We start from the raw sequence: 21474 nt of genomic DNA, 5'->3' as shown, positions 1-21474 counted from the left end.
TTTGAGTACTCTTTTAAATGGTACGCAACCCCTCTATAAGGCATAAGTAGACACTTTTTAACATGAATCCACCATCAACAAGGCAAAATTTACCTATAAAGACTTTAGCAAGTTACTAATATATGCAATTATACATATAAAAAATTTAAAATTACCATTAGGAATAATTAATTTGTCTTCTCTGTTAGATGCATTTTTTATGATTCTCGAGTCTGATGCAGTCCCTTCTTATCCAAATAGAACACATGTGAATTTTAAAAAAAAAGAGCATGCAGCTAACACATTTTGTGTTAGATGCTCTGTCTTGCCACAATACCTTGCCGCCTCAGTATTAGACACTTTGACATGAACATGAGTTTCATCAGTTGCATCCACACAATCCTACATATATTTTAGTAAATTAATTTTTAATAAGAATTCATATGTGAAGTTAAAAATTCAACCTATATAGAAAATAAAATCATCTTGAAATATGGATAAAACCTCTCACTATTAAGAATTTATGTGGTATTTTTTCTCCCATAGGCTGTCGTAAAAATTGTTCTTCTAAAAATATAACTGCTTTAAGTACTTTATGAAAATGGCGGCTAATAGTTTCAGTCGAGCGACGATAAAAGAATGAAATTATCCCATTTGTTGCTGGAAGTGATAAAATGTGAAGAAATTTAGCAATTTGCTCTTGTATTGTTGCTCTTTGGGTAGGTCGTAAACCCCCATCTATTTGTAACAACTCACATAAATGTGTAAAAGTCTTAGGCTCCATTCGGATAACTTTATTCACTTTACCATTTGTCCTAAGTTGCATCAATATTTCCTCTAGTACATTATGGCTTTCTACAGACCGGTAGCCAATAGGTCGATCTACATAATTTCTACGACGAACCCTCCGAGACATAATCAATTTTGTCACTCGACAAATAACTTCAGCAGCAGCTCATTGTCGACTTCTTTGTTGAATATGAAACTTGTTTAGAACATCAATTGCTTCCTTATCAACATAACATACAACGCACCAAAGGGTTTCGTCGTCGTCATGTGCCATCCACGTGAGCTGTCTAAGTCTGCAGTTCTCCGGATGCTCCATTGGAATGCTTCGGGTAATTAGGTCGCACATGGGTTTTCTGCTTTGGAATGGATGGCCGTACCAATTCCTTTCCTTTCCCAGCTCTCACAGCTGCATTGTCCGGAGCTAACAGCGGAGTTTTCTCAAGAATGGTAATTGGCGTGATTTATCATGGCTGTATCTTCCGATGTCATCCGAATTCCAAGACGGGTTGGTTGTGCCCTTTTTTCTTAGGGTTTTCTTATCTGCTTTCTCATTTCCATTGTCTCAAATTGGTTGTGCCCTTGAACCCGTTCCCCTTTTTGAGCTGCTTCCTCTCGCCGCCTTCTCTGGCCAGCTCCTTCCTCTCGCCGTCTTCGTTTTGCCCGTTTTACTTATTCTCCTTTCGATTGTGGTTTTGGATCAGCCATTCCCTCTCTTTCACCTGCTGGATTTTTCGCAGCGGTGTTGCCTTCTCTTGGTCGATTTCATCGATCTTCAGGTGGCTTAATGGGTTTTTTTTTCAAGGATTCGTTGTTTTCGTCTGGTGTGCGCTGATGTTTTGAGCCTTTGGTTTTTGTTTCCCCGATCTGTGTTTTTTCTTGTTCCCTTTTTTTCTTGTTTTTTTATTTCGTTTCTTCTTTTCAGCTGTGAAGATAGAGATACTGATTTTATTGCCTTTCGCTTTTAAGTTTTATTACTGAATCTGGATTTTTGGTTGTTCCTTTTTTTTTCCTTTAGAGTCTTCGATTTTTGGCTGACTAATAAACATGCCGCAGCTTTCTTCTTCTTCGTCTTCACCGCCTTCTCTGGCTAGCTTGATTGCGAGCTTGGTTACATTTTCTTCTGCTATTTTTCGGTCTCGCCGAGCTTCTTTTACTGGTGCGTTTTAATCATAATCATGGTTCCTCTGCGTATTTGCTTCGTATGGATTTTTTTCCCCATTTTACACTGCAATTTGTTGTTGGCCATGGTGTTATCCTCCCCTCTTAGATTTGAGTTCTGTTTTATTAGTTATCAAATCATTCTAGGATGCTTAGCTTCCCTCTTTCTTTTCTTTTTATTTTATATTTTTCGTGTAGCATGAAAATGTTATTAAACTGAAAGAGATTGTGGCCTCTCCTTGTACTTATCCTTCTCCATATGTTCAGAGTGGTTATTTAATTCATGAATATCGAACATATACTATATGTTTTGTTGTCTTAATTTTCAATCAAGAAAATTTACTCTTCTATGTATTGAGCAGACCTTCGGAGTTGCTTGTTGGAGCTACGAAATATGATTCGGCAGTAGACATGTGGTCAGTTGGCTGTATTTCTGCTGAACTTTTGCATGGAAACCAATCTTATGTGGAAAAAATGAGGTTAGGCATACACCTTGAGTTGTTGTACTCTTTTTTCAGCCTTTTTTCATTATTTTTTTAAAGAAAAAATCTGTCTTATCTTACTTTTTGAATTATCATAGCTTATTTATCTATCAAGGAATTTTGGAAGAGTTAAGTAGATGGTGTTTTGTCTTTTGTCACAATTGCCTTTTATGAAACGAACTTGGATGATTGTCATGATTATTTATTAGATTGGTTCAGTTTGTATACACTAGAAGAAAGGATATGGAGCATTGTTGGCTTTTGGAGCATCCCAAGTTCATATACTTAATAATCAGCCCATGTTGAAAGCTTTTTATTTCCATTTAACATTTTTAGCACATCAAAATCTTGGGAAAAGTTGGTTACATCTTTAACGGCTGAGTCATCTGTCTTATTCTTCTACGTACCTATAAGAATGAAACCATAACAAGATCTTTGAATGCCACGAGATAGTGCTCAGGCTTGGAAACCCAAGCATTCATTATGCTGTCTAAGCATGGAATCCCAAAAAATTATCTGATGATACACTTAAGGGTTGCATCAACTGGTTGAGCCAAATGTTGTTTAGCCTTTTACTATGCCATTTCTTTAGATTGCTTTTGTGAACTACTAATTGCAACAATTACTGTTTAAATGATAATATCTGTTCTACACGGTAATTCTCAAATTGTGCATATATTAAACTCTAAATGTGTCACTCTTTGAATTTTAAAGGTGATCATGTCAAATTCCATATTAGCTACAGCAGCAAGATTTTGACCTACAACCAGGTTTGGTACTACCCCAAAAGTAGTTTGATTTGATGGAATAATTACTCTCTCCTTTTCCCCCCCACATCTGCAGTATGTTCTCACTGGTGTATTGGGGTTACTTTTCATTACATCAAAAGACTAAAGTGCAGACACATACATTGGAAACAGCTGTTCGATTCATCTCGTAGTGTTAGTTTTCATTGTAATGGTTCTGCATTAGAGATACAAAATTTTTTATTTCTTACTTTGATTTGGAAGGAAAGAAGTGCATTTGTGTATCTAATGAAGCTAACAAATGACGTTACATTGTAGACTAATAAAAAAAATTGAGAGAACAATGTAAGCATGATGTTACATTGTAGACTATAGCAGGCATTGAAGGCACTCTAATGAAGCTAACAAATGGCTTTTTTTCAGCAATATCATATTAATTGCATAATGTTCTATGAATGTTGTTTATTGCCTAACTTGGCATAAGCCACCCTGCAGCCATGTTGATTATTATGTGTTGTATGTGATTCTGCATGCATCAGCGTTTCTGTGTGGGTTTTCCCCAATGTTCATTAGATACAGCATATTTACACCGCCTATGACGCATCCAACACCACGACATCTACGGCCTGGTTATGGAATGCTAAGCCATTCCTCTACTAGGTTTGATGAAGCCATGGCTACAGAAATGGAAAATTTAAGGTTAAAATTACCTTTGAAATTTTTACACAATATTCTTAAATCTTGTGTTCTATGTTTGATACGTTTCACTTTATCTTTTTGGTTAGCTTATAGTTTGATTTTGGATTATTTTTGTGGTTATAGTTTGTCAAGCATAGGATCTATGTATGATGTTCAGGATCTCTTATCTGACATGCTTCAAGCTGTCAATCCAAGTGATCACTCAGTTGAAAACTCTTTATTCTGTTCATGGTTCCAAAATTTTCAGAAAATTTCCTCACATTTACTTCTCTGTAGGTTGTAAAAGATGAAGTGATGATATTCCAACCAGAGGAAATTGATGCAGATGTTGACTATTACAGGGTCTCTGTCTGTCTCTGTCTCTCTCTGCATTTCAATGGACCACTTGTCTATTCTGTTCATTGCCCAGTTGAAACCAGGAAATACTAAGGATGGTAGTGGAAATCACTGTTACACAATTCCTTATTACTTTGAAGAAAATGCAGCTACATCTTCTTTCAACAAAGATTCCAGCATCAGTGTTCAGAATCAATTTCTCCAAGCTGAAGAGCAGAACTCAGAAGCTGGTTCTTCAGGTTTTTTTTTTTAAATAATTTTGCTTTCCATTCGTCTTGTTCAATTTATTAACATTGCTCACTTTTTCATTTTAAAGGAACAACGATCTTCTTCAAAACCACGAATACGTCTCACAAGAATGTTTAGAGATGCTGGAGAGATAGAAGAAGAACCTACAGAAGTCGATGACTCTGGCAGCAGCAAAAAAGCAAAACTTGTCTGATCTTTCCTTATCTATGTTACTTTTTCAAGTTGCATTAGTGATGTTGTAAATCTTTTGAATACTGTCGAGAATAGACAAGCTCAAACAGATGCAAAGCTTGTGTTTTGTTGAACTAATATATGTGCCTTGAGTTCCATTTAGATGTTTTTGCTTAGAACTAATGCTTCAGTTATCAAGGCTGACGTATTCTACATTGTTGTCAGGAATGAATTTTATACGATGTAACTCCCAAATACTTATCACCATTTGGTATATTTATCTATTTATTTATCAGAGCACTGACTTTTGGAGCCAAGTAACACTTTTTTGCTTAGTAATTAAATTAAAGCATGCACATGGATTGCCATGATTCTATATGTGTAATGAACTGATCTATCAATTTGCTCCACAATTTGATAGCTGAATCAAACAGATACATTTTGTTTCAAGTGAACTCTTTTTTATCTACTATACCAGTCAGTTTCTGGATTACAACCAATTAGACCACGTTTACATTTTATACTCATCCTTGTATCTTTACACACCATCTTTTTTCTTCTGCAACACATCGAACTTTCCTTTTTTCTTCATACTTTCTTACAGTAAACCCTTCTTAATCCCGTCTGAAGGGGCATGCATGCTGGTTACTCCACCGCGCAACGCCGCGGTTATAACTCCTAGTCCATCTAAAAGTACTAATGTTAGTTGATTTATTCTATAATATTATAAAAGTCACTGTCATCCATAATTCCACACTGAGACATACCTCATCATTTGCATATGACTTGTGCAAAAGCTTTACTCAAAAGTATGAAAGCAATGTAAAATATTTATATCCCCTAATAAGGATTCATGGTCAATTACAAAAATTAAAGATAACACTCCCCAACTATCTGTGTGTACTATTTCCGAATACATTATACCCTCAAATTCACATTAAAATGTATTATTCCTCATTTTCTAATTATGTTTTCACTCATTTTTTGTAATCAATATCCTATTTTGATAAAAAAAAAAAATCAATATCCTATTGGATTTTTTGATTAGTTATTATTAACTTTCTATCAGATGATGTATATGGCCTTTCTTAAATAATACATTAATCAAAGTTTCTATTCTTTGATACATTACTTTTTTTCATTGATTTTAGGAGACAAGAATACTTTGCAAAAATACCTATATTTTATCAAAGGTATATCAATTCACAATTTTGTGTGACCCTAAAATAAAAAAAGTAGAAGAACTCATGGAATTTCAATGTAGCCATAGAAACCCAGAAGATATAGCAAATTATTATATAAACAAAGTCACTTTCTAGATATATAATTAATTTGTCTTCCCCATCAATATGCAACATCTCAACAAAAAATAGCTAAAGAAAATAACAATGAAATAGAGATGTATCTGATTAGAAGCCCATCGAAGATGCAGAAGGATGCAAATGGCCACCTATTTCTCAAAGGAAGAAGACGATGGCTAGATAAAGTGAGAGGAGATATTTTGTCGAGGGTTTTGTAGTGGAGGAATTCATCGGGTATTAAAATGTTTTGTATCAAGATTTTAAGGGTAATTTTATCATATTTAAAATTTTACTTAAACTTCCGCACGTTCCTTGCCTTTCCGCCTTATTTTGGGCGGAGAGTTTTCCAAAACATGGAGGGAGGGTGAAATCTTTCCAATTCTTTTTTTTTTCCTTCTCATTTTTGCTCCCAAACAATGGAAAAACTTTCTTATCCTTCCAAAACTTTTCTTTTCTTTTCATTTCCATCCTCCCAAACTAGCTATAAAAGACTTCCTTTTTTTTGGATGCAAAATGGACTTCATTGATCATTCAAATTCTTTTTTTTTTCCATTCCCACTCCTATCCTAAAAGACTTCAATTTCATTCCAATTTATACAACTTTTACCGTCATTCACCAATTGCAACTTCATAACCTTTTTTCTTCTTGGATGAATTCTAAATCTCTACCTTGTTCTTATGTCTTGACAAAGTAGCTTCCTATACTATCTAATTCATATCCCAACTCCTCCTGTTCCCTTTTCATTGAAAGAGAAAAAAAAAACTCAAAGGCAAAAATTGCATTACAGCCGTGGAAAAAATAAGGAAAGAAATGATTATACATATTAAGCACTTCACCCATATCAATTTAATAATGGGACCATTGATCACATAAATAAAGTTGCCTAGCATGAAACCTATATTTGGCAGCTTAAGAACTTTTAGAGCAACACACATTTTTTTTTAAGATTAAGAGAAGGGTATTATAAGATCTCCAAAGGCATCAATTGTTTGGTTCAGGATTTCTCTTGGCATCCCTTAGCCAACATTCTTGTCCAAGATTTCTTGAAAATTTCACTAACGGGTGCAAAGACACTCATCTGATTTAGTGGCAGTTCAATTAAGGGTGGCAATGGGGCGGGGGACACCTCTCCTAATCCCCGCCCCCATTGCATTTTAATTCCCCCCGCCCCCGCCCCCGGCTTCCCCCGTCCCCACTCTGCCTCGCTTCCCCTGTGGGGGCACTCGTAAGGTTAAAAAAATTTTATTATATAATTTCATTATAATTAAATTTGAGCAAATAATCAAGTACTAAAATATCAACACATCAACAAATTATTATTGATTGTAACTTCACAATTGAAACTCTTAAAAATAATTAAACAAAGGTTATTTGAATACAATCTAATATGATAAAACAAATATAACTAAAATAATCAAGTTTTCACTTTTGATACAAACACAATCACTAAATTATTATTGTGTTTTTTTTTAGAAAAAAGTGTTATTGTATTAAGTGTAGTTAGGAATTTAACATAAATGTATTAATAAATTTAGTAGAAATAATTAATAATGTTTATTAATAGACATGTATAATTAATAGTATAATTGATAATATCATTATATATATAATTATGTACATATATATTTTTAAACGGGTGATGAGGCAGGGGTCCCGCCCCGTTTCTAAATGGAGGGAAAGAATTCCCCCCGCCTCAATGACTTCCCGCGGGACGGGTGCCCCCGCCCATTGTCATCCCTAAGTTCAATCCCCTTTAGGTTCCCTATTGACTCCCTTGGATCCACCCACCCCTTTTCCTTAGTCCAGTAATGGTTCAGTCCCTTTCGGATTTTTCATTAACTCTCTTGGATTCACCCCTTCTCCTTAGTGTAGAGTAGGAGTAGATGTAGAATAGAATTTTATCATATCCGAAAGGGTAAATTTCATTTTGTCCCCTTGAACTATATCCAAAATATCACTTTAGTCTCTAAACTTCAAAATGAGACATTTAAATCCTTAAACTATATAATCCATCCCACTTTACTCCAAATTTTGACGGAATGCACAAAACCTAACAGAATAGTTGCCAATTCTGTTAGTTATTATTATAATTAAAGTTAATCAAATCCAACAGGGACATAAGTGTATTTTCACGAAATCCAAAGCTTTTGAGACACTCCAAATCTTTAAAATTATTCACCCACCTACTTTCTCTTCCTCCCTATCTCCCCCTTCATCCCAGCCACAAACCGCCCATGCCACCCACTACCGCCCTTGCTTGTTTTGCTATTGATCCCTTGTTTAATGTTGCTTCAACAACTTGGACATAAGGCCTCTTTTGCCATGGCAACAAGACACCATGCCTTATCAGCTTTGACTACTCCTATAGGTGCAGCAGTTTCTTCCCATGGTGCCCATCTGTCCTACGAATTGAAGGTAGTGCCAAAGAGGATAATAAGAGGGCTTCACAGGCCCGGGATCTGGTCCCCTCCTCTAAATATCAATCACCCTACTCATTTTCGCCGTTCTATGCCATATCCACCCCTAGAACCAGCACCACCACCATCATTTGCACCGCCGCCACCCCCACCTCCAGGTCCAGCTACGGGATGATGAATAATGTCTGGGACACTTATAATTGTGTCTTGTAAGTAATCTACGTGCGTGTTTGAACTCTGAAAAGATGTACTATCAGACAATTTTAAATTTTAGACTACCTATTCAAATTCTTTGTCATCTTCTAATATTTTGATTTGGGTGAATTTTCCTTTTATTCTGGGAAGGATTTTCAAATTCATAAATACTCAAATCTTTTGTCGCCTATAAGTTGTGTCCACTCATATGGTGGGAAAGGGGCAGAACTTGGTGGTGGGTCATATGGTGGAAAGAGAAGAGAGTAATAGCGCAATGGAGAGCTAGGTTGATAGGGAAACTATGGAAGGAGAGATTTTTGGTGGGGTGAATGAAGAAGAGGGAATATGAAATTGGGTGGGGCGGCTATGGATTGGTGTGACAAGCATTTGGTGACTCCTTCTGTGATAAACATATGTTTTTTGATTCATCACCAGGGAGGAGGAGGAGAAGGGAGTAGTAAAAGGTGGCGGACGATGATGGCAGGAGAAAAGGGAGGTGATGGTGTAGCAGTGGTAGATGTGCGGCAATGGAGGAAGAAGGCAGCGAAGAAAGAAAGAAAAAATAGAAAAGGAAATGAAAGGAAAATAGAAAAAAGGTGGAAAAAAGAAAAGGAAAGTTTAAAAAAATGGTTTTTTTTGTTAAAAAAAGAAAAAAAATTAATTATTATTAATTAAAGAGGTAAAATTATCTTTATCTCTCTGTCTTTTTGTTTTTTTATATTGGGTCTCATGAAATTACATTTATATCCCTATTAGATTTGGTTAAATGAAATTATAATAATAACTAACAGAATTGGCAATTATTCTGTTAGGTTTTGTGCATTCCGTCAAAATTTGGAGTAAAGTGGGACGGATTATATAGTTTAAGGATTTAAATGTCCCATTTTGAAGTTTAGGGACTAAAGTGAGATTTTGAGTATAGTTCGAGGGGATAAAATGGAATTTAACCTATCCGAAAAAAAAAAATAACTGTTTGGCCTATTTTGTTACCTTAAATCATTTAAAGAGGGCAAGGCTTGTGTAATTTTCAATACCTTAGGAGAGATCCGGCGACTTTCACTGGAGGTTTCTGCAGTTATTCATTCATTAAAAATAGCCCGATAGAATGTTGGGAGTGTTTACAATTGACTGCAAGGTAATGCTACTATTACTTTGACATTTAAGTCAACAAATTTCAGGGCAAAACCGCTACCGCAGTCGCCATGAACACCAGCAACACCGCCACCAACATGAGGAACAAAAAGAGGAAAAACCTTACCCCAGAAATCCAATTCCGGCTAAACCTCGACCATTGTTCCAAAAACAAGGACCTCTCCACCGCCATCTCCCTCTTCGACTCCGTCCCCACCACCGGTTCAGAAATCCACCTGACCCACCACCACTACAATTCACTTCTCTATATCTGCTCAAACTCAGTAAACTCCGACCATCCATCAACGAAATCCTCCGCAATCGAATTTGGGTTCCGGGTTTACCATCATATGATTGCCAATCACATTAGCCCCAGTGAGGCCACCGTCACCGCCGTGGCCAGGCTGGCAGCTGCCAAAGCTGATGGTGATGCGGCTTTCGAGCTCGCCAGAAGTGTGGGAAATCAGGGGAAGTTGAGGACTTATGCGCCTGCTTTGTTGTGTTTTTGCAGAAATGGGATGGCTGATAAGGCTTCTGAAGTTGAGGAGCACATGGGCTCTCTGGGATTGCGCCTCGAAGAACCCGAGCTCTCTGCATTGTTAAAGGTAGTATCTTTTGGGGTGCTTGATACTTACATTGTCTTAATTGAGCTTATTCTTTGTGAGGGGGCATTTACATTATTGTTGGTATTGATCAGGTTAACGTTCTGTAGTTATTGGATCGACAACTTTTGAGGTAGTTCATGTTTTTAGTTCCAAAAATGGTCTGGTTTCAGAAGATAGTTGTACTGAAGTTTTCAGTTTTGGATAGTGTTTTCGTAGATATTAGTCATCATACATAAAATAAAGAATGTCGGCTTTATTTGATCAAAAAGCTCTTATTCTTCTTAATAACTTGGATGCGCTGGATTTTGCCATATTGTTGAACGTAATATATTATTGCTTGTACATTCATCTGCCACTAGAAACCATGAAGTATCCTAAGTATGATTCTAGCTAGTAATTTTGGATTGGAGGGACTGGAAAGGTCATTGATTTAAGTTATATATGGTGCCTTTCATCATTGATATCATCACTCTGATTTTGTAACCATGAAGAAAGCTTTATAAGCAGTAACACTTCAAAAAAATTCTTGTACCATTTTGTTTGATCTGCAACTTGTTACTAATCAGAGCTTCTAGCATCTAAATTGTTGTAAAATTGAGGGACATCAAATTTTACACAATTTGATGGCATGGCACTGAACTTTGAATTATTTATCAGCAGCTGAGATATAAAGATGTTTCTAGCATCCATTTTTTTTTAATCTTTTACATTGGCTTGCCTTATTTGTTCCACGGAAGTTTCTAGTAGAAGGCCATTGCTAGTATCTTTTGAACAAAGAGAATTACTCTTTCTTATATGTTACTGCTTTTGCCTGAAGGTAAATGTTGAGAAGGGGAAAGGAGATAAAGTTTACGAGTACTTGCATAAGCTAAGAGCATCAGTTAGAGAAGTCAATGAGTCAACTGCGAATATTTTAGAGAGTTGGTTTTGTGGGGAAGTTGCATCTGACGTGGGTTTGGAAATCCAGAATGTGGATCACGTGAATCAAGTGAAGGTGAGGAATGGAGATGGGTGGCATGGACTTGGATGGCTCGGGAAGGGAAAGTGGGTTGTGCATAGATCCAATGTTGCTTCAGATGGGAGGTGTTGCACTTGTGGGGAGCAGTTAACTTGTGTTGATATTGATACAACAGAGACTGAGCGTTTTGCACAGTCAGTGGCTTCGTTGGCAATGGAAAGGGAAGTTCAGTCCAATTTCAAGGAATTTCAGGTGAGCAAGGTGCAAGTAGTTGTTCTATCAATTAAGTATTTGCTTTGAACACTTGAAATTGATAATTGAGACTTGAGGTCTTATATCTTTTTGCCGAAAATTCTTCATATTGGAAATTTATACAAGAGGAGAAGTTGATATAGTGGCAGTGTGGCACACCACTCTGGTTTTTGTTTACTTGTTTATTTATATGATGATTTGAAAAGCAAATCACAGAGATAACAACAAAAGGAAATTTGGCTTTATTTATTCTTTCCTGTAGCTAAAAGTTTTGACTGTAAAATATTTATTTTGCTACTGGGAAAATTTAAATCCTTCTCTTTGTGCTCTAAAATGGATAGGAATGACTTTAATCATTTGCACAATTCCTAAAATGATATATGTTCACTGGGTAACCAGCAAGAGAACATGGGTGAATGCCGTAGTGTTAAAATTGGTTTCGTTCTTCAGCTATCTGTAAATTTGTAATAAGATGTGTGTGTGTTTGTGTGTTTATATGTATCTATTTGCATATCTATATGTGTGTGTGCGTGTAGATATATATCAATATCTGTGTGCATATCTATATGTGTCTGTGTGTTTGTGTGCGGTTTCTGCATTTGATACTTCTCCAAGTCTTTTTGACTCCTTTCTGCTTCTGAAATGATAAAGGACTGGATAGAAGAATGCTCTGATTATGAAGCTATAGTGGATGGAGCAAATGTGGGGCTTTATCAACAGAATTTTGCAGAGGGTGGATTCAGTATTCCCCAGGTTGTAAAACTTTGATAATTTTTGCCTTCTTAATCATCTTTGGTTTTGCGTGCCCGATATTCCATGTCTAATTTTTGTATTGTCTATGAAATTGCAATAGAGCAGCTTGATGCTGTTGTTAGGGAACTGTATAGCAGGAGCAAGAAATGGCCGCTCATTATCTTGCACAAGAAACGCATTAGGCAACTCTTGGAGAAAGCTTCCAATAGAGACTTGCTGCAGGATTGGATTGATCAGGGGCTGCTTTATGGAACGCCATATGGATCAAATGATGATTGGTTGGTGATATGTACTTAAAAATTTAATAATTCTGTTGTTAGTGGCACCATATTTAGATCATCTGAAGCAGGCAGGAATCTTCATGCATCACATTCATTTGGTAGTTCGTCTTTATTGGTATTATAGGTATTGGCTATATGCTGCTGTGAAGCTTAAGTGTCTGCTTGTTACAAATGATGAAATGAGAGATCACACATTTGAGCTTCTAGGCAACAGCTTTTTCCTTAGATGGAAAGAAAGACATCAGGTAGACATGTTTGGTTCCTCTATTTTATCCCTTCCTTGTATCTACATATCATTTGAAAGTCCACGGCAAGCTTGGGTATGAACATTAAGGAGTAGCAAGTTTTTCGTGAAAGCCAAAACTTTTCTTGACAGTTAATTGCATTTGTTGAATCTCTAAAGTTGAGGAAGTTAGAATATCTCTTTCTACAATTACGTTCTACCACGAACCCCAACTCCCCGTGTTGCGTGCATGTGAAATCAAATGAAAAGTAAAAAAGAACAGTGGAAAAGGAAAAGGTCTTTGACTCGAAAAGCATGCATTTTGTGTTCAAGATTTTATGCAGGAGATTAAGAAGTTGAGACCGTATCTTTCCCCTACCTCGGGTAGTTCAAGCTGCTAAATTTTCCTTGAAGCAGAAAATGTTTTCCTTCAATGATGAAAGTGAATTAATGCAATTGTGCAACAAACTTATTAGCTTTAGTGCAGATTTCATAATCTTTGAGTTAAATAAAATCAGAGCTAGTCTGGTGCTTGTGATTATACCTTTCCTCTTGGTTTTCGCAATTGATCTGTTGCACTACCCATATTGCAGGTCAAGTATACATTTGTGAAAGGAAATCTAAAGCTTCTGATGCCGCCAACATATTCCCTTGTCATCCAGGTATTTCTAGCTTTATAATTGGCTTTCGTTTCATATTTTCTCTTTCCAAGAAATGGATATTTTTGTTTGCACTTTGTTCTGCAAGGAGCCACCTCTCTCATCCTTTTGTTCTACTTCGCACTTTGTTTACTTTCTAACTTTGCCATGGGTAATTCATTGTTGCTTTACGTAAAAGTTTATGGTAGTCTTTGTGTGTTGTTGTTTGGGATATTCATCAGAAAAATATATGTTTCAGGAGTCAGAGAAAGGATCATGGCATGTGCCTGTGGCTGGTGAAACTATTGATGAATCTTTGAGAACTTGGCTTTGCATCACGAGATCAGGCTCCTGTGATGCCTTGGCCAGTAGTTTGAATGATGATAATCAACTGTCAAACTCAAACAAATTGGAAACACTGGCTAACAGAAATAACTCTGTTGGACATTCTGATGACAAATTGACATCTATAACTGGTAAAAGGAAAGAGAGGTCTTCATCCAGCCCTGAAGTTTGAATTGCGTTTGGTTCAACCAGATGATCCCTTCAGGCTCCTGAATATTACAAGGGCAGCAAGTCTCACGAAAATAACCATACTTTAGAGGAAGAGCCTTGCGCATTTCAATCTAATTATTTTATCATAACCTTGGTCCATGGTTATAGCCGCTCATCAAGCAGAGCAAGATTTGTACTAGTTCTGACAATGTAGCCCTTTTGTCGTGTGAATTTTCCTACGAGCTTATATTAGAGAAATGGGAGATTCAGGTTCCATTTGCCCTTGCATCTATAGCTTGAAACTGCATGGTTTTGGTAATAGGAAGTTTGCTGAACTGTCCAGCTTGCTTCCAATTTTGCCTCCCATTTGTTCAGTGGTTGGGCTGCTTTGTGCTTGTGATGGTCATCTTTCTGTCTCATTCCATAAAATGTTGCAGTATCCGGGAAAGAATCATGATCACAGAGTTGGCTTACTGTTTGCTTATTGTGGAGTTGGTTTAGAATGTCTAAATTCGTCGGCTTTTTTTTGTTTTTTTTCCCCGGAAAATCTGTTGGGACATGTTAACAAGCATCTGTTGGGATTTTGACTCATAATCTCTGTAGTATGTATAAACTGAGTGTTGAGGTAAATCTAAAACTGATTGAGAACAAAGAAAACATATTACATACGTCTACATAAGTGGCCGGAATACATGGATTTCAACAAATATACCAATCTTAAACAATGCCTTTATGCGTTATCCAAAAGGATAAAAATATAAAACACTTTTGATTCTTGAATGTGAAGCTGCCTTCAACAAATAATAATCAAATGGAACTCGATCACTTGAATACGTATTTCACCACTCCAGGAATGTGGGTGTTCATGAAATAATCTTCCCAGTTAATACTTTTGGGATCAAAGTAGAACAGATTCTCAGGATCGCACTCTCTTGCAGCACGACGCAGTTTTTCTGTGTTCAAGTCATCATAACTGTGCACAAAGGAAGAACGTGTTAAGATGGATGCATGCATATTTTTTGATACATCCACTCTTGCAAAGGACCTCAAATTGATCAAATACTCTCATACTTACATTCCCTTAAAGAACAAGTAAGGTCCATAGAGTTCAATCATACGGTTTACGAACTTGATTTTTCGATGAAGATCATGGTACAAGCCTCCAAAATATTGGCAAAGTGCAACATTCACGATTTGTAATCCCTGAATTAATTGTATGGTTTATCATAATTCAAAAGTTTTCCCAAAAAAAAAAAAAGAAACTAAGATTTGAAACGGGAAAAAAGAAGACTTGGAGAAAGAATAGACGGACCTTTAGTGGAAGCAAATAACGAATTGCCAAGTATCTGCGGAAGCTTGACATGGTTCTGAGAACTGTGATTTTCCCAACTTTTACGGGGTTCCCGGCTTTGTCAATCCATGGATGCTTGGAGAAGTAATTGAGGCCATAGTTTTGAAGACTGGAGTAGTGAAGAGGGTTTGATAAAGAAGATCCTACTTGATAAATGGTCATTTCACTGGGTTGATTTGCATGAGCCATCATAGCCACCATCATAGCATTCACCACCATGTCAGCTGGGATCTGCACATTAATGCCATCTTTTCACATAGAAATTGTGTATTCGTGCTCAAGTACAAACGTAAATCTCATTTACTTGCCCACAAACGATGTATGCAATTCTCATTCACTTGCCCACAAACGCAACTCCACTTTGCTATCATTAAAATTGTACTCCTCACTTTTCACAGTATACTTCAATTTTGGACACTGTATACTCTCAAACTCTTAATTTTAGATACTTTGTACCCTAAACTCTTAAATTTGTCCTACTTAAGTCCAATCAACGACTATATTCGTAAAATTAACGAGAAAAAGGGTGATAAAAATTAATGACAATATACTGTTTTGTTCTAACTGGAAAATGCTTAGATTTATTGACAATTTTTAGCACATTATCATTAATTTATATGGTCTCAATTACTAGTATTGGTAGGAAAATTAACGAGATAAAAGATGTTCCAAATTAATGATAATGTCTTGTTCTATTTCTGCTATGATGTATTGGTACCTTTTGATTACTTTTGACACATTATCATTGATTTTTCGGGTTCTCTATCCCATTAATTTTGCAAAAGTTGTCATTTATTACATTTAAATGGGACAAATTTGAAAGTTGAGGGTCTAAAATATTCAAAATTGAGAGTTTAGCATCTAAAGTGTCCAAAATTAAAATTTAAGAAGCAAAGTAAAAAATTGATAGAAATTCGGGGGCACAAAGTAGAGTTTGTCCTTTTAAAAGGGATAATAGGAATGGTACATGACTTGAAAGTTATTTTATTTCTTTATTCTTATATTTTAAATATTTTTACCCTGTAACTTGTAAACAATCTTAACCAATTTGTGAAAGACCAAAACGATTCAAAACAACCATTTGCATGAATTTCGTATATGTCTGTAACTTTTACAAAGTGAGTGTTTATCAAAGATCAGGTCAATTTCTAAGATCCACCCCTAGTAGCACTGATGAATTGCAAAAATATTTGAGCTGTGATAAGAAACTCTCAACTCTTGACCTTGTGCTTTCATGCAAGAGCTAAAGATATTTATATTATTGAGCAACCAAGTGTTGATCACTTAGACAAAATTTTCAAGATTTCTGCCTGAATATCCAAAGGAAGCTGATAAGAGTCTCTAATCATGGAATCAGAAATGAGGACTTACCGCGTCTACTATGGTCCTGGGGTCGCCTAGGAAGCAAGTTATTCTCCCTTTAGCATATCCAACGGCGAGGCTATCAATTGTCCTGAAGTTGCAATAATTCGTAAGACAAATATATTGATGAACTACCAAAGATTCAAAAAAATAATAATAATAATGATAAGAAATTGGCCTTGTCAAACAGTGGGAAATTTAAAAAAAAAAAAATTGAAGAAGAAACGGACTTAGTTATAAAATATTACCTGACACCTTCGACCCAACCAGGGAACGGCTCTTTAAAAGTACTGGTAATGATTGTAGGTCGAACAATGACAAGAGGGGTATTTCCTTTCAGATGGCCAAGTAGCATCTCTCCCATTGCCTTGGTAAATACGTAGGTGTTTGGCCATCCAAATTTTCTTGCTCTATAAAATTTTTTAGACAAGAAAATTATGAGAAATCAAGTTGCAATTAAAATGCAGAATGATGATTCTTTTTTTTTTTTTGTTTTGGGGGGGGGGGGTTCCAATAGATAATGGCAATTTTGCGGACAAAGGTAAAAAACCTGATTAGTAGTTTCCAAATGAGGCAAGTATAGCACATGAACTTTTCTTGGATGTGGAATATTTCTAAGAGATGAAAATCTTGAAAATGAAGTTTTGGTAATCATGTTTAACAATATTTTGGTAACATGAATTGCTATTTTGGAAGTTAGATTTGCTGTCAAGTGTTCAAAATCAGTTGTTTGATATGACAAGGTGGTTTACGTATATATGATAAGTAGGTTACTGCACAGGATGGGATTTACCCAGTTCGCACTCTCAAGTAACGACTGCGGGTTTTTTTTTTTTGTCAAACCAAAAATAAAAAATAAAAAAGGAGTTGGTTGTGGCTGGTCAGTGGCTGCTAACTCTTGTGCCTATAACAAAGGTGCTCGTTGAACTAATATCTGCTAGTCCTTAAATTTGGTGGTTCCGCAAAGTCATGTTTCTAGTTGCGTTTGCATGAAAAGGATTATATGTTCTTAATTATCATATCAGGGATCTAAAAAAATAGTATTACCTTAGAACCTGCAATAAGGAAAACGAAAGAAAGAAAAAATAACAAATCGAAAATTAAGCACGAAATTCTCAGCTAGGTGATTTTCTTATACACAAACTTATCCACAAGAAAAAAAATAAAGTAAAATGCATACCAACAGTTAATATGATTCTCCAATGGTCAAATCCAATCATCTACAGAGTGCATGAGGTAGATAAAGGAGAACTCAATATCAAGCTATCTTCAATAATGTGCCTAACTAACATAGATGTGAAACTACTCTAAATCAATTACACCACAACATAACACCAGACAATTTTTGAGCATGAATTACTAAACAGATAATGCTTAAGATATGTTGATGGTCATATAGATAATAATTAATATGCAATTATCAAAAAAATCAATTAATATACAGTAATTGCTAAACAGAAAGAAAATACATTTTCGTACAGATAATAATTACTGAACAGCAAGAAAATACAGTTTCGTTCATAAGATATGTCGATGGTCACTTAGAATTTGTATCAGCTACTCAAAAGAGAAAAATGGAGAGAATAAACAAACCTTTGAATTCCAAGATCCTTCATGGCTAATGTAATAGACTGTTCAGAATTGTTCTCAGCTCGGAGCTCTTTCAACTTTTCTTCCAAAAATTTCTTCTCTACTTCAACGTCTAGCCCAGATGTCCCGTTCAGGGTCTCTCCCATGTTATAGGGGGTCTCCAACATCAGTCCCTCTTTTTCACCAGATACATAAGCTGAAAAGGGCAGTCATAATTTGACTTCATTACGAACATGTTACTTAAGAAACTAGTAAATAGGTTCTTCATCAATGCAATTCGATTTTTGTTGGGTCCAATATTTTTTTCTTCCTTCATAGTGAGGTAACAAAAATAAATACGAAGACAAAATTTGTCCCTGATTTCAATTTGGGTTGCTATGATGATCTAAGATCGTTTATGACAAATTGAAGTTGATGGAGAGAAGTCAATATAAAGGAAGAAGTCGATGTATGAACTTCAAGAAGGGACATTGATAATTGGATACTCGCACGATGAATACCATGCAGATTTCGGGAGGTTCTCCTGAGTATTAAGTACATTTTAACGCTTTTGAAATTATACGTGCTAATGTAGTAGAGTATGTGTTTATTTCCTTAGTACCTACTTTTGGGAGTTAGATTTTTTATTCACACCAAAACCAAGGGGTTGAGAGAGAGAGAGTTATGTAGGATGAAAAAAGGAGGCATCCATTTCCTATTGATTTGACAGGGTTAATTTCACTTAGTATCTTTCAACTATGTTTGAATTTTTATTTTGGTTTCAGAACTTCAAGTTGAAACTCTTTAATTTCTAAAGTATAAAATTTATTTCATTTAAATAAAATCGTTGATAAAAGTGAGATAGATTTTATATTTAAGTTAGACCGATTTTATTCCTAAGGATTATAGTGGAACAAATTTTACATCATAAGGATTAAAATGAAACAATTTATACTTAAGTGGGATAGTTTTTATACTGTAAGGACTAAAGTAGGATATGTTTTTACTTAGATAGGACATATTCATATTTTAGGAATTCAATATGTCTCACTTTAAAATTTAGGGACCAAAATGAAATTTTCGATATAATTAAAGGGTGCAAAGTGGAATCAACCCTTTATTATTTTGTCCATTGCCTCTTCATAAAAGCTACAATTAATAGTCCACTTTGTAAATAGAATTGTACCTTCTGGGCATGACACATGTAGTCTTGTTTGGTTTCTGTTTTCAGTCAAAATTCCTTGGGAATCGAAGTACATTTATTTATTTATTTATTTATTTTTGGGTCAGAAGTCAACTTCTATATATGTGAAGTACATTTATTGATAGACTCTACTTTTAGGGATGGATAAAGACCTTTGCCACTTAGAATAGCTAAAAATAAATAAACAAAAATCCTGCCTCAGAAAAGGTTGTCTCACATACTCAAATGTGATGATTAACTAAGGAAAGCTTTTTTTATTTTATTTTATTTTATTTTACTAAAGGTCGAATGTAATGTAGGTGAACGGTCAGCTATATATTAAAATTAATCTGGTCAATGCTATATAATTAACAAACTAATCACTTCTTACCAGTTGATACATGGAGAAGAACCTTCAATTTGGCACATCTCTTTGCAAAGTTCAATACATGCTTAGCTCCCATTGTATTAATTCCCAGGGATACATCATATCTACCAAAGAATTGATCAGTATACTTATTAAACTTATATTTATGGCAAGAATAACTGGTAGAATTTACCTTTCATCAAAGTTGGTTGTTGCAGCTAGGTTAACAACAACATCTACTTCTCTCCACATCTCTTCAACCAAATTCAAGTCCTTTACTCCCAAATTATCACTGGTGATATCACCAGCCACAACTGTAATCTTTTGTGCAATAAGGGTATTCAGATCTGTACCACATTTCTCCTTCAGAACCCTGAACAAGTCCTTTGCTATTATCTAAACAAAAAAAGTAGACAAAAGCCAGAAGTTTCTGAAATTAGCTTTAAAAAAAAATAGAGCAATGCCCTAATTTAGACACAAATTTGAGATGATCAAGAAGAAAAGTACTGTTTGCAGTTCATATATATAGTCGCTATATATATTCTCACTCTCATGCATCTTGGATGCCAATTATTATAGTGTATTACTTACCAGATATTTTGGAGCATTTCTTTGTACATTTGTACCACTTTATCTCACATGTTCATTATGATACATGTAAGTGTATAGTACGTATAGCGATTAAAACTAGAGTAAAAATCTTAGGTTATATTGATACTAGTGGTCTCAGCAATAATATATACTATCTCACAGCTGGAAAAGAACATTTGCTGCATTTTAAACCAACTCCAATCAAGATTAACTCAAAAAAGAATGTAAATTTTCTGCTTAAGCTAATAGATAGAGTAAAACTGAAAATAATCTTATCACCTAATCTTTCAGCAAGAAAACAAAAAAAAAAAAAATGCTGTATCAAACAGAAAAGTAGGTTTTCTAGGTAAGATACTAACATCAATTAGCAAACATAGACTGGATATACGGATCAGTTGCTTTCCATAATAAATTTTTTTAGTAAAAGAAATAGTGCAATATGCAACTCGAAGGGAAGATATGAAACCCCTTTATCAGCATTTAGGAGTTCATCTATGGTTCAGTACCATAAAAAAGACAAGGCATTCAAATGCCTAATGCGGGTGTTCATCAGCTTTAAGAGCAATAAATTTTTTTGTTTTTTGCATCATTCAAGAAGAACAAAACCAAAGTGGGACACTGATTAGGAAGCTTTTTTTTTGTGTACCTCACTGTTGAAACGCTGCAAGGCTGATTTGCTGTCTGCAGCTCTTAGGAGAAGATAGAGCTTCTTCACATTTGGTTGAACTCTGAGTATTTTCTCAGTGAAAACTGCGTCCAAAATGAAACAACATCAATCTCAATGTCCAAAAGATCACCATTCCCCACCCCCTCTCCCCTACACGCATACACACAGACACACACTCTAAAGCATACACAAACCAGAGAGGATTTACTTTTTGCAAGGAAACCGGTTGCACCAGTCACAAGAATGGCCCTGTTCTCGAGAAACTGCACAATGTTGCCCAACTCCATAGCAAATTCGTAAATGTAAGGAAGTCTAAGGAAGACTGAATAGACTTAAATAACAGAAGAGTTCAAGTGGAACTAGCTAGCTGGGGAAATTTTTTTTTCCCTAAGACAATCAAAGGATTGAAAGCGTCTGATATAGCTGTGGAATGAGGACTAGGGACCTCAAAATGGTACAATCGATTGAGTGCACGCAAACTGTCGGAAGATTTCTTTCGGTAGATTGACACATGAAAGTACAGTT

General features: G+C 35.6%; 2 protein-coding genes across 2 annotated transcripts; one reads left to right on the top strand and one right to left on the bottom strand.

Moving 5' to 3' along the window:
• Positions 1-9560: 9560 nt before the first annotated feature.
• Positions 9561-14135, top strand: LOC113720379 (proteinaceous RNase P 2). Its single transcript, XM_027245256.2, has 7 exons — positions 9561-10259; positions 11077-11469; positions 12121-12222; positions 12328-12500; positions 12628-12748; positions 13320-13388; positions 13624-14135. The coding sequence occupies exons 1-7, from the start codon at positions 9726-9728 to the stop codon at positions 13879-13881; spliced, it is 1650 nt and encodes a 549-aa protein (XP_027101057.2). The 5' UTR covers positions 9561-9725; the 3' UTR covers positions 13882-14135.
• Positions 14136-14434: 299 nt separating this feature from the next.
• Positions 14435-21320, bottom strand: LOC113720381 (alcohol-forming fatty acyl-CoA reductase). Its single transcript, XM_027245257.2, has 10 exons — positions 21158-21320; positions 20929-21032; positions 19885-20087; positions 19716-19816; positions 18166-18358; positions 16821-16982; positions 16582-16663; positions 15172-15441; positions 14935-15062; positions 14435-14832 (listed from the first exon to the last, which is right to left on the bottom strand). Exons 1-10 carry the CDS (start codon positions 21234-21236, stop codon positions 14682-14684), a joined length of 1473 nt encoding a protein of 490 aa, XP_027101058.1. The 5' UTR covers positions 21237-21320; the 3' UTR covers positions 14435-14681.
• Between the last annotated feature and the right edge of the window lie 154 nt (positions 21321-21474).

Source organism: Coffea arabica, chromosome 1c (assembly GCF_036785885.1).
Source record: "Coffea arabica cultivar ET-39 chromosome 1c, Coffea Arabica ET-39 HiFi, whole genome shotgun sequence".
Lineage (NCBI taxonomy): Eukaryota > Viridiplantae > Streptophyta > Magnoliopsida > Gentianales > Rubiaceae > Coffea > Coffea arabica.
This window is presented reverse-complemented; position numbering and strand designations above follow the sequence as displayed.

Coding starts and splice junctions, on each gene's coding strand:
- LOC113720379 (XM_027245256.2), top strand. CDS start 9,726: ATGAACACCAGCAACACCGCCACCAACATGAGGAACAAAAAGAGGAAA. Junction 11,470..12,120: donor CCAATTTCAAGGAATTTCAG/GTGAGCAAGGTG, acceptor GAAATGATAAAG/GACTGGATAGAAGAATGCTC. Junction 12,749..13,319: donor GATGGAAAGAAAGACATCAG/GTAGACATGTTT, acceptor CCCATATTGCAG/GTCAAGTATACATTTGTGAA.
- LOC113720381 (XM_027245257.2), bottom strand. CDS start 21,236: ATGGAGTTGGGCAACATTGTGCAGTTTCTCGAGAACAGGGCCATTCTT. Junction 19,817..19,884: donor ACAACCAACTTTGATGAAAG/GTAAATTCTACC, acceptor ATTCTTTGGTAG/ATATGATGTATCCCTGGGAA. Junction 16,664..16,820: donor GGTTGGGTCGAAGGTGTCAG/GTAATATTTTAT, acceptor TTGCAACTTCAG/GACAATTGATAGCCTCGCCG.